We start from the raw sequence: 13,490 nt of genomic DNA, 5'->3' as shown, positions 1-13,490 counted from the left end.
AAATATCAAATGGCAGGTCAACCAAAGGACACTATTCCAAAGGCACCATTTATCACTATTCCGGTGCCTTCGGAACCATTTTCTAGGCTTCTTATTGACTGCGTAAGGCCCTTACCAAAAACCCACGCAGGCAACATGTACATCATCACTATAATATGTCCAACCACCAGGTTCCCTTATAGAAGTTTCCGTCAAGAACATTACGGCTGCTACAGTTGTCAAGCATCTGTTGAAGATCTTCACTCAGTATGGTTTCCCGAAGGAGATACAAAGTGACTGTGGAACTAATTTCACCAGTGAGTTGTTTAAGAAAATCCTTCAGGAATTTAGCATTACCCAAGTCTTGTCTAATCCATATCATCCTGCTTCACAGGGATCTCTAGAACGTATTCATCAAACCATCAAGTCACTGTTGAAGAAATTTTGTATTGATACTGAGAAGGATTGGGATAAGAAATTAGATCTCCTTATGTGTATGTTCAGAAGTCTTCCTGTTGAGCCTCTTGGACTATCTCCTTATGAGATGCTCTATGGTTGTAAGTGTCGTGGTCCTCTTAAAGCCTTTAAAAAAAAAAATCAAAACGTTTATTTAGGTAAGGTACATATATAAAAGAGATTTTACAAAGAGTGATGGATTTATAGTTAGGGCTAGTACATACAATGCCTAAAGCCACTATTACGCAAAGCATTTCGGGCATAAAGATTTAAAGATTCCTTGACGTCAAACACCTTCAATGATTTCCTTAATGAGTCTCAGTTTCTTAAAAACTTGAGACATAAACATGAACAATTACATAAGTTTGCTAGTACTAATTTATTGACCTAACGTAAGATGACAGCACACTTTGACAAGAACACTAAGGTAAGAGAGTTTAATGTAAGCTACTTCGTCGTGACATATTTTCTTATCCCAACCTCTCCATTTCAAAGTAAATTTTCAAGAGCTTATCGCATCATAGAATGCAAGAACAACAACTACATTCTAGAGACTCCGGTCCGGCGTCGCAAGACACAACTCTGTCACGTCAACCTGCTCAAGAGTTATTAAGGTAATCCGCCACCAGTGTTAGTATCTGTATCCGCTTTTACCGAGAGGTATCCCAAGAGTGGTACATACCCTGCTATCTCTCCATCTGAGTGTATAGATAACATGAACACAATGACGTCTAACAGTGATATTCTAAAGGGTCTTCCCAAATACCCCCAACATTCTACTAATAATGCTCCTATGATTAAATTAATCTCAATCCATAACAAACTTTTTCAAGACACTCCACAGGAACGTACTTTAATGCAACATGACATCCAGCTGCTTCCTGATACGATGGCCATCCGTCAGCCTTACTACCGCATCAGTCTACAGAAGAGAGAAGCCATGTTTGCCGAAGTAAAGTACCTCCTTTGGAGGGAAAGTACTAAGTACAATGTAGTCCCAATATACAAATAGGGCGACAGACAAGAGACACTGAACTACAGGCCAGTGTCCTTGACTTGTATACCATGCAAGGTGATGGAGAAGATCGCGAGAAAAAACCTGGTAACACATCTGGAGAGAAGGGACTTTGTGACAACCCATCAACATAGGTTCAGGGAGGGTAAATCTTACCTTACAGGCTTGATAGAATTCTACGACCAGGTGACAAAGATTAAGCAAGAAAGAGAAGGCTGGGCGGACTGCATTTTCTTGGACTGTTGGAAAGCCTTTGACACAGTACCTCATAACAGGCTGGTGCATAAGCTGGAGAAACAGGCAGGTGTAGCTGGTAAGGTGGTCCAGTGGATACGGCAGTACCTAAGCAATAGGAAGCAAGGAGTTACAGTGAGGGGTGAGACCTCAGATTGGCGTGAAGGCACCAGTGGAGTCCCACAGGGCTCTGTGCTTGGACCTATCCTGTTTCTGATATATGTAAATGATCTCCCAGAGGGTATAGACTCATTTCTCTCAATGTTTGCTGACGACGCCAAAATTATGAGAAGGATTAAGACAGTGGAGGACAGCTTGAGGCTTCAAGATGACCTGGACAAACTTAAGGAATGGTCCAACAGAAGGTTGCTAGAGCTTAACGAAAGCAAATGTAATGTAATGAAGATAGGTGTAGGGCGCAGGAGGCTAGATACAAGGTATCATTTGGGAGATGAACTCCTTCAAGAATCAGAGAGAGAGAGAGAAAGACCTGGGGGTTGATATCACGCCAGACCTGTCCCCTGAAGCCCATAGCAAGAAGATAACTTCAGCGGCATATGTCAGATTGGCCAACATAAGAACGGCCTTTAGAAACTTGTGTAAGGAATCATCAGAACTTTGTATACCACATATGTCAGGCCAATCCTGGAGTATGCAGCCCCAGCATGGAGTCCATATCTAGTCAAGGATAAGACTAAACTGGAAAAGGTTCAAAGGTTTGCCACCAGACTAGTACCCGAGCTGAGAGGTATGAGCTACGAGGAGAGACTACGGGAATTAAACCTCACTATGCTGGAAGACAGAAGAGTTAGGGGGGACATGATATGATGTGATAGAGCCCAGTAGGCTCAAAAGGCTGTACATCAGTTGATTGAGGTTATCTTGAGATGATTTGTGGGCTTAGCGTCCCCGCGGCCAGGTCTTTGACCAGGCCTCCTTTTTGTTACACACTCCCAGGAAGCAGCCCGTAGCAGCTGTCTAACTCCCAGGTACCTATTTTACTGCTAGGTAACAGGAGCATCAGCGTGAAAGAAACTCTGCCCATTTGTTTCCGCCTCCAGCGGGAATCGAATCCGAAACCTCAGGATTACGAATCCGAAGCGCTGTCCACTCAGCTGTCAGGCCCCTGGTTGAGGATTGAGAGGCGGGACCAAAGAGCCAGAGCTCAGTCCCAGCTAGAACAACAAAGTGAGTACATACAAGAGCCTCCACATAGTTGTGTGACAGCCGGGGCTGGTAAAGGAAGCTGTGGTGGCAGCGGCGGCGTCACTGGTGACAACAGTGAGAGTGACAAACAGTAACTGGAAAAGGAAGTCGACCCACACCAGCATATATTGACATGGGCAACGACCAGTCAAGTGCCAGAGTGAGAATATCCACCCACTGTGTGGCAATGTTTATATCATCAACCTTACGGAGAATATTCACTCGCTGACCATCCCGAGTTGCTCAGTGATCAAGAGAGTGATGACATCACTAGGCGTTACTGAAGAAACCAGACTACAGGTTGGTGGCGGCTATTTATGTCGTACAGTCACTTATTAACACATTGTGGAAGTGGGACAAGCACAACAATGGGACCACCAGTTACACGGAGGAACAGCTCCACTACAATGGCTGCTACTGACACAAGGAACATAAGGAACATTAGGTTTCTCAGTTGGAACATTCGCAGCATCAACAGAAGACTGAATGACCTAACTGCACATGTTACCAGCAACAACACTGATATAATTGCTATACAGGAGCCCTACACGTCTAACATGATAACGCCAGTGTGTGTGAGACTGTAGGTGAGCACCAGGTGTAGGTGGAGGTCCACAGTGTGCTGCCTGCACTGGAAGTGGAGGAGGCTCCACTGACCCGCCTGTCAGGGTGTACCCCCCCCCCCTCTTCTCAGGTGGCGTCCCAGGCCGCCTCGCCTATGGAGGGTGTGCGTCCCCACGACACAGTTGGTTGGGCTAGTTCCTAAAGAGAATTATTGTTATTATTATTATTATTATCATCATCATCATTATTAACATCTTTATTGACAAAAGTCATTAAAATTTTACCTAATCTGAGGATTTCAATTATGTCGTATTAAAGTGAGGATAATGCTAGTATTCACTGTCACGCAGGACAGAGGGTCATACATAAGACAATAGGTCTAAACTGTAGGCTGAAGCACATATATATCATGGTTACAATCAATGTTTTAATGTATGGATATGTAAAAACAACTTTCTACTGTGCACTGCCACACAAGGGCAGGGATGGGTTCATAAGTGATGCAGCTTAGAAGTAATATAAATAACAATTGTTCTTCATTCTTTAAAATGGACAAGCTAATGTTGGATATATTGTTAGGATGTCGTCCAGAACACCTGAGTCAATAATATAGTTACACAGTTGGTGGTACAATAGGCCAGGAGGTCTAAAGTCTTTTACGGTTTCACATTCAACAATATAGTGATCTAGTGAATGCTTTAAAGGTCGGTCACAGAGTTTACAATCTGAGTATTCTGGTAGTGGCTCAGCCTCACTAACCTGCCAGATGTGTCTATGGCCAAGGCGAATTACCCCAATGTCTACATCACATTGCCTGGTCCGGTTACTGTGCTGACCATACAAATACCTATTATTACAAAACTTGTCATAACTTTTAATACTGCAGCTTTCAGTTCTTTGGGCATTTCTTAGTTCTTCTATATCTGAATTATTTTCTTAAATTTGTATGTTTCTAATAATTGCATTAGATAGTCCAAAGTCATAATCAATGTTTCCTTTCCTGCAAGCCTCATTGGCCAATTGATCTACAAAGTCATGTTTTCCAACTCCAACATGGGATGGGATCCACACAAGTTTTATACAATAGTTATTATCATTGGCAAAAATTACACTCCATTTAATATTACAAGCTACTTCAGACATACATTGTGATGGGTTATTTAAGGACTGTAGAGCACTTTTAGAGTCACAGAAAATCACTCCACCACCATTGATCTTAAGGTATTCAGTGACTAGATAAATACCCAATAGATCGGTCTGTGTCGTGCTTGCCCAGTTGTTCAATCTCTGTGTACTAGACATGATCATTTCATTCCCTTTATATACTGCACATGCACAACCTGTTCTACCAGTGCCTAATTGCAAAGAGTAAAGGCATAGGATTCAGTTGGTTTGAGATTTTGAAGATGACTGTCAGTAGCTCCTAATATTATACATCTCATAGTTTCAGTGTTATACATTTGTTTTGCACTAATGGGGGTATAACGCAAAGAAGACCCACCTTGAGGTTACCTTGAGGTGCTTCCGGGGCTTAGCGTCCCCGCGCGTCCTGGTTGCTGGACTGATCAACCAGGCTGTTGGACGCGGCTGCTCGCAGCCTAACGTATGAGTCACAGCCTGGTTGATCAGGTATCCTTTGGAGGTGCTTATCTAGTTCTCTCTTGAACACTGTGAGGGGTCGGCCAGTTATGCCCCTTATGTGCAGCGGAAGCGTGTTGAACAGTCTCGGGCCTCTGATGTTGATAGAGTTCTCTCTGAGTACCTGTTGCACCTGCGCTTTTCAAAGACCTTCACATCTTGCCAAGGGGGAATATAGTGACCAGTTTTATCAGGACTAAGAGATACATTCAGTTTCAGAAGATTATAGGCACAACAACTGAGCCACACACACTGTAGAGAGCTTTTTGTAGCGGATTGAGAGAACAAACGGAATTGTTTCGAATGGATCTCAATTTAATTTGAATAGAGCTGGGGGACCATTATTTTTCAAAGTTTTGGCGCAAAACATAGTACTAAGTAGAACTATTCTCTCGTAAATGGAAGGTAATTGTATTTCCTTTCTCATGTTAACAATTCTGACAGTTCTAGGACAACCCAGAATGATGCGCATGGCATCATTCTGTACTACATCTAGGCCTTGTAATTGTTTAGGAGAAAAATTAAGAAGATGCAAGGCATAATAATCAACAACATATCGTATAAAGGCAATATAAAAACTACGAGCATATTTTATGTTAATGCCAAATCCTTTGCCAACAAGAGTTCTGAGAGGTTTAAGACGCTCAACAAGTTTTTTGTGAAGATTGCTGACGAAATTTGTATCATTAACCTCCAAGATATGTATAAGACTCACAAGTCTCCACGGGCACTCCATTAATAGTATAGTTAGCATGAAGAGAATGGGGAATAAGAACCCTTGTTTTATCAACAGAGATTATGAGGCCACATTCTACTACTTTCTTGGAGAATGCATCAAGTAACACTTGTAACCTTGGTTTACTGTGTGCCATAATACAAATATCATCAGCATAACATATAACTGTTTCCGTAGGTTGTACAGGTATGTCATGGATAAGTTTGTGCATAAGTATATTGAAGAGCATAGGGCTCAGGACACCACCTTGAGGTGTGCCTAGTTCGAATGCATCTGTTCTTGTACTTTTAACTCCTTTAAATAGGACACTAGCACGCCTGTTGGATAGGTAGCTCTTTATCCAACTCAGAAGATTACCTTTGATTTCGAGTTCAGCAAGTTGCTCTAATATTATTTCGCCATTCGCTACATCGAAAGCTGACTTTAGGTCAATAAAGGCTGCCTGTGTCCCATCCTGGGAGTTTACAAAATATTCAGCAAAGCATGTTTGTGTGCTACACTTGGGCATGAACCCATATAGGTTTGGGCCAGTTTTTCTTTGACCTGAAACATGACACGATTGAGAACAATTCTTTCTAAGACTTTACACATGCAAGATGTAAGGGAAATGGGTCTGAATTTTTGAGAGTTAGGTTTAGGAATTGGTACTATTTGACTTTGTATCCATTTCTTTGGCAAGATACCTTGTGAGAGACTCATTTGATAGAGGTCAAGCAGAGGGTGGTTAGGGACATCATTCAGTAAGCTCAAGATGTAATAAGTTATACCATCCTCACCAGGGGCAGTTTGTTTAGGTTTACCTAATGCTGATGTTAATTCAAAAGGGATTATAACAAACTGATCTGTTAAATCTGGTGAGGAGGGTGCTATTTCAATATTAAAGTTTCTGTTGATGTTGGTAGATTTAAATGCTGCTGTATATCTGGGGATAAGGAAGAAATTTGTGAGACCATTGAGCTAAGAGCATGTCAGCATATTCTGCAGGAGTATGATGAAGCTCAACTGGGGCTGAAGGTTTGGTAATGTTTTTAATTTTGTTCCACATTTCCGATAATGTTGTGGCTCTATTGATATCTTGTGGGAATTGTTCTCAATATGTGTTCTTAACTTGACCCTTAAGCTCGTGAAAATCTCTGTTGGCATTGAGGAATGCAAGTAAATTGTCAGCTGTTTTGTCTCGTTTATAAGAGTCAGCTGAAGCACTTTAGCTCTGTAATAATAATAGGATCCTCTCTCCATGAGGAAGAAAAAGTGACAAGCGCGTGAAGGGCGCTGCCGGGTGACGGTCCCTTGGTGGTGTGGTGACTACAGGTCCAGGCGGTGGTTGTTGGCCCTGGTGCTGGTGGTCGTTGACCATGGTGCTGGTGGTCGTTGACCTTGGTGCTGGTGGTCGTTGACCATGGTGCTGGTGGTCGTACAGGGGTGGTCGTTGACCATGGTGCTGGTGGTCGTACAGGGGTGGTCGTTGGCCCTGGTACCGGTGGTCGTACAGGGGTGGTCGTTGGCCCTGGTGCTAGTGGTCGTACAGGGGCGGTCGTTGGCCCTGGTGCTGGTGGTCGTACAGGGGTGGTCGTTGGCCCTGGTGTTGGTGGTCGTACAGGGGTGGTCGTTGACCATGGTGCTGGTGGTCATACAGGGGTGGTCGCTGGCCCTGGTGCCGGTGGTCGTACAGGGGTGGTCGTTGGCCCTGGTGTTGGTGGTCGTACAGGGGTGGTCGTTGACCATGGTGCTGGTGGTCATACAGGGGTGGTCGTTGGCCCTGGTGCTGGTGGTCGTACAGGGGTGGTCGTTGACCATGGTGCTGGTGGTCGTACAGGGGTGGTCGTTGACCATGGTGCTGGTGGTCGTACAGGGGTGGTCGTTGGCCCTGGTGCTGGTGGTCGTTGACCATGGTGCTGGTGGTCGTACAGGGGTGGTCGTTGACCATGGTGCTGGTGGTCGTACAGGGGTGGTCGTTGGCCCTGGTACCGGTGGTCGTACAGGGGTGGTCGTTGGCCCTGGTGCTGGTGGTCGTACAGGGGTGGTCGTTGGCCCTGGTGCTGGTGGTCGTACAGGGGTGGTCGTTGGCCCTGGTGCTGGTGGTCGTACAGGGGTGGTCGTTGACCATGGTGCTGGTGGTCATACAGGGGTGGTCGTTGGCCCTGGTGCCGGTGGTCGTACAGGGGCGGTCGTTGGCCATGGTGCTGGTGGTCGTACAGGGGTGGTCGTTGGCCCTGGTGCTGGTGGTCGTACAGGGGTGGTCGTTGGACATGGTGCTGGTGGTCGTTGGCCCTGGTGCTGGTGGTCGTACAGGGGTGGTCGTTGGCCATGGTGCTGGTGGTCGTTGACCATGGTGCTGGTGGTCGTAGACCATGGTGCTGGTGGTCGTACAGGGGTGGTCGTTGGCCCTGGTGCTGGTGGTCGTACAGAGGTGGTCGTTGACCCTGGTGCTGGTGGTCGTACAGGGGTGGTCGTTGACCATGGTGCTGGTGGTCGTACAGGGGTGGTCGTTGACCATGGTGCTGGTGGTCGTACAGAGGTGGTCGTTGACCCTGGTGCTGGTGGTCGTACAGGGGTGGTCGTTGACCATGGTGCTGGAGGTCGTACAGGGGTGGTCGTTGACCATGGTGCTGGTGGTCGTGCAGGGGTGGTCGTTGACCATGGTGCTGGTGGTCGTGCAGGGGTGGTCGTTGACCATGGTGCTGGTGGTCGTACAGGGGTGGTCGTTGACCCTGGTGCTGGTGGTCGTACAGGGGTGGTCGTTGACCATGGTGCTGGTGGTCGTACAGGGGTGGTCGTTGACCATGGTGCTGGTGGTCGTGCAGGGGTGGTCGTTGACCATGGTGCTGGTGGTCGTACAGAGGTGGTCGTTGACCCTGGTGCTGGTGGTCGTACAGGGGTGGTCGTTGACCATGGTGCTGGTGGTCGTACAGGGGTGGTCGTTGACCATGGTGCTGGTGGTCGTGCAGGGGTGGTCGTTGACCATGGTGCTGGTGGTCGTGCAGGGGTGGTCGTTGACCATGGTGCTGGTGGTCGTACAGGGGTGGTCGTTGGCCCTGGTGCTGGTGGTCGTACAGGGATGGTCGTTGACCCTGGTGCTGGTGGTCGTACAGAGGTGGTCGTTGACCCTGGTGCTGGTGGTCGTACAGGGGTGGTCGTTGACCATGGTGCTGGTGGTCGTACAGGGATGGTCGTTGACCCTGGTGCTGGTGGTCGTACAGAGGTGGTCGTTGACCCTGGTGCTGGTGGTCGTACAGGGATGGTCGTTGACCATGGTGCTGGTGGTCGTTGACCCTGGTGCTGGTGGTCGTACAGGGGTGGTCGTTGACCATGGTGCTGGTGGTCGTACAGGGGTGGTCGTTGACCATGGTGCTGGTGGTCGTGCAGGAGTGGTCGTTGACCATGGTGCTGGTGGTCGTACAGGGGTGGCCGTTGGCCCTGGTGCTGGTGGTCGTACAGGGGTGGTCGTTGACCATGGTGCTGGTGGTCGTACAGGGGTGGTCGTTGACCATGGTGCTGGTGGTCGTACAGGGGTGGTCGTTGACCCTGGTGCTGGTGGTCGTACAGGGATGGTCGTTGGCCCTGGTGCTGGTGGTCGTACAGGGATGGTCGTTGACCATGGTGCTGGTGGTCGTACAGGGGTGGTCGTTGACCATGGTGCTGGTGGTCGTACAGGGGTGGTCGTTGACCATGGTGCTGGTGGTCGTTGACCCTGGTGCTGGTGGTCGTGCAGGGGTGGTCGTTGACCATGGTGCTGGTGGTCGTTGACCCTGGTGCTGGTGGTCGTACAGGGGTGGTCGTTGACCATGGTGCTGGTGGTCATACAGGGGTGGTCGTTGACCATGGTGCTGGTGGTCGTACAGGAGTGGTCGTTGACCATGGTGCTGGTGGTCGTTGACCCTGGTGCTGGTGGTCGTGCAGGGGTGGTCGTTGACCATGGTGCTGGTGGTCGTTGACCCTGGTGCTGGTGGTCGTACAAGGGTGGTCGTTGACCATGGTGCTGGTGGTCGTACAGGGGTGGTCGTTGACCATGGTGCTGGTGGTCGTACAGGGGTGGTCGTTGACCATGGTGCTGGTGGTCGTACAGGGGTGGTCGTTGGCCCTGGTGCCGGTGGTCGTACAGGGGTGGTCGTTGACCGTGGTGCTGGTGGTCGTACAGGGGTGGTCGTTGACCATGGTGCTGGTGGTCGTACATGGGTGGTCGTTGACCATGGTGCTGGTGGTCGTACAGGGGTGGTCGTTGACCATGGTGCTGGTGGTCGTACAGGGGTGGTCGTTGGCCCTGGTGCCGGTGGTCGTACAGGGGTGGTCGTTGACCGTGGTGCTGGTGGTCGTACAGGGGTGGTCGTTGACCATGGTGCTGGTGGTCGTACAGGTGTGGTCGTTGACCATGGTGCTGGTGGTCGTACAGGGGTGGTCGTTGACCATGGTGCCGGTGGTCGTACAGGGGTGGTCGTTGACCATGGTGCTGGTGGTCGTACAGGGGTGGTCGTTGACCATGGTGCTGGTGGTCGTACAGGGGTGGTCGTTGACCATGGTGCTGGTGGTCGTACAGGGGTGGTCGTTGACCATGGTGCTGGTGGTCGTAGACCATGGTGCTGGTGGTCGTACAGGGGTGGTCGTTGGCCCTGGTGCTGGTGGTCGTACAGGGGTGGTCGTTGACCATGGTGCTGGTGGTCGTACAGGGGTGGTCGTTGGCCCTGGTGCTGGTGGTCGTACAAGGGTGGTCGTTGGCCCTGGTGCTGGTGGTCGTACAGGGGTGGTCGTTGACCATGGTGCTGGTGGTCGTACAGGGGTGGTCGTTGACCATGGTGCTGGTGGTCGTACAGGGGTGGTCGTTGGCCCTGGTGCTGGTGGTCGTACAGGGGTGGTCGTTGGCCCTGGTGCTGGTGGTCGTACAGGGGTGGTCGTTGACCGTGGTGCTGGTGGTCGTACAGGGGTGGTCGTTGACCATGGTGCTGGTGGTCGTACAGGGGTGGTCGTTGACCATGGTGCTGGTGGTCGTACAGGGGTGGTCGTTGACCATGGTGCTGGTGGTCGTACAGGGGTGGTCGTTGACCATGGTGCTGGTGGTCGTACAGGGGTGGTCGTTGACCATGGTGCTGGTGGTCGTACAGGCCTTAATTCGCGTTTGGTTGTGAAGAGTGAGTCTCTCGCCCGACCCACGGGGTCACCCCCTCGAGTGGCCCTCGGGTGTGTGTGGGTGTGGCCCCCGGGTGTGTGTGTGGGTGTGGCCCCCGGGTGTGTGTGGGTGTGGCCCTCGGGTGTGTGTGGGTGTGGCCCCCGGGTGTGTGTGGGTGTGGCCCTCGGGTGTGTGTGGGTGTGGCCCTCGGGTGTGTGTGGGTGTGGCCCTCGGGTGTGTGTGGGTGTGGCCCTCGGGTGTGTGTGGGTGTGGCCCCGGGCGCGACCTGCCACCGACGGGGCGCTGCCCGCCAGGTGTTAATGTTGTGAGTGCTGCGCCTGGGGCCCTAATGTGTGTGTTCTCACCAGTGTTGTGTTCGACGCGTTTGTTTCCGGTTTAATTAATTTAATTTTGCCCCGAGGGGCGAGTTTATTGGGCAGCGCCACTCATCCTGTGAGTGGACACACCGCCATAGTGACAGTATTGGGCAGCGCCACTCATCCTGTGAGTGGACACACCGCCATAGTGACAGTATTGGGCAGCGCCACTCATCCTGTGAGTGGACACACCGCCATAGTGACAGTATTGGGCAGTGTCACTCATGCTGTGAGTGGACACACCACCATAGTGACAGTATTGGGCAGCGCCACTCATCCTGTGAGTGGACACACCACCATAGTGACAGTATTGGGCAGCGCCACTCATCCTGTGAGTGGACACACCGCCATAGTGACAGTATTGGGCAGCGCCACTCATCCTGTGAGTGGACACACCGTCATAGTGACAGTATTGGGCAGCGCCACTCATCCTGTCAGTGGACACACCGCCATAGTGACAGTATTGGGCAGCGCCACTCATCCTGTGAGTGGACACACCGCCATAGTGACAGTATTGGGCAGTGTCACTCATCCTGTGAGTGGACACACCGCCATAGTGACAGTATTGGGCAGCGCCACTCATCCTGTGAGTGGACACACCGCCATAGTGACAGTATTGGGCAGCGCCACTCATCCTGTGAGTGGACACACCGCCATAGTGACAGTATTGGGCAGCGCCACTCATCCTGTGAGTGGACACACTGCCATAGTGACAGTATTGGGCAGCGCCACTCATCCTGTGAGTGGACACACCGCCATAGTGACAGTATTGGGCAGCGCCACTCATCCTGTGAGTGGACACACTGCCATAGTGACAGTATTGGGCCGCGCCACTCATCCTGTGAGTGGACACACCGCCATAGTGACAGTATTGGGCAGCGCCACTCATCCTGTGAGTGGACACACCACCATAGTGACAGTATTGGGCAGCGCCACTCATCCTGTGAGTGGACACACTGCCATAGTGACAGTATCGGGCAGCGCCACTCATCCTGTGAGTGGAAATACCGCCGTAGTGACAGTATTGGGCAGCGTCACTCATCCTGTGAGTGAACACACCGCCATAGTGACAGTATTGGGCAGCGCCACTCATCCTGTGAGTGAACACACCGCCATAGTGACAGTATTGGGCAGCGCCACTCATCCTGTGAGTGGACAGACTGCGATAGTGACAGTATTGGGCAGCGCCACTCATCCTGTGAGTGGACAGACCGCGATAGTGACAGTTTTGGGCAGCGCCACTCATCCTGTGAGTGGACACACCGCCATAGTGACAGTATTGGGCAGCGCCACTCATCCTGTGAGTGGACACACCACCATAGTGACAGTATTGGGCAGCGCCACTCATCCTGTGAGTGGACAGACCGCGATAGTGACAGTATTGGGCAGCGCCACTCATCCTGTGAGTGGACAGACCGCGATAGTGACAGTATTGGGCAGCGCCACTCATCCTGTGAGTGGACACACCGCCATAGTGACAGTATTGGGCAGCGCCACTCATCCTGTGAGTGGACACACCACCATAGTGACAGTATTGGGCAGCGCCACTCATCCTGTGAGTTGACACACTGCCATAGTGACAGTATCGGGCAGCGCCACTCATCCTGTGAGTGGAAATACCGCACTAGTGACAGTATTGGGCAGCGTCACTCATCCTGTGAGTGAACACACCGCCATAGTGACAGTACTGGGCAGCGCCACTCATCCTGTGAGTGAACACACCGCCATAGTGACAGTATTGGGCAGCGCCACTCATCCTGTGAGTGGACAGACTGCGATAGTGACAGTATTATGGCAGCGCCACTCATCCTGTGAGTGGACAGACCGCGATAGTGACAGTATTGGGCAGCGCCACTCATCCTGTGAGTGGACACACCGCCATAGTGACAGTATTGGGCAGCGCCACTCATCCTGTGAGTGGACACACCACCATAGTGACAGTATTGGGCAGCGCCACTCATCCTGTGAGTGGACAGACCGCGATAGTGACAGTATTGGGCAGCGCCACTCATCCTGTGAGTGGACAGACCGCGATAGTGACAGTATTGGGCAGCGCCACTCATCCTGTGAGTGGACACACCGCCATAGTGACAGTATTGGGCAGCGCCACTCATCCTGTGAGTGGACACACCACCATAGTGACAGTATTGGGCAGCGCCACTCATCCTGTGAGTTGACACACTG

At 50.8% G+C, this 13,490-nt stretch overlaps 2 protein-coding genes across 2 annotated transcripts; both read right to left on the bottom strand.

Moving 5' to 3' along the window:
* Positions 1-7,564: 7,564 nt before the first annotated feature.
* On the bottom strand, positions 7,565-9,499 carry LOC138372901 (enterin neuropeptides-like). Its single transcript, XM_069338576.1, has one exon. It carries the CDS (start codon positions 9,497-9,499, stop codon positions 7,565-7,567), a length of 1,935 nt encoding a protein of 644 aa, XP_069194677.1.
* A 127-nt stretch (positions 9,500-9,626) lies between these two features.
* LOC138372900 (uncharacterized) lies at positions 9,627-10,379 on the bottom strand. The gene has a single exon (XM_069338574.1). The coding sequence runs from the start codon at positions 10,377-10,379 to the stop codon at positions 9,627-9,629; it is 753 nt and encodes a 250-aa protein (XP_069194675.1).
* Positions 10,380-13,490: the final 3,111 nt, after the last annotated feature.

The sequence above is a fragment of the Procambarus clarkii genome, chromosome 40 (genome assembly GCF_040958095.1).
Source record: "Procambarus clarkii isolate CNS0578487 chromosome 40, FALCON_Pclarkii_2.0, whole genome shotgun sequence".
Taxonomy (NCBI): Eukaryota; Metazoa; Arthropoda; class Malacostraca; order Decapoda; family Cambaridae; genus Procambarus; species Procambarus clarkii.
The sequence above is the reverse complement of the archived record's forward strand: the minus strand, read 5'-3'. Positions and strand labels throughout refer to the sequence as shown.

Coding starts and splice junctions, on each gene's coding strand:
- LOC138372901 (XM_069338576.1), bottom strand. CDS start 9,499: ATGGTCAACGACCACCCCTGTACGACCACCAGCACCATGGTCAACGAC.
- LOC138372900 (XM_069338574.1), bottom strand. CDS start 10,379: ATGGTCAACGACCACCCCTGTACGACCACCAGCACCATGGTCAACGAC.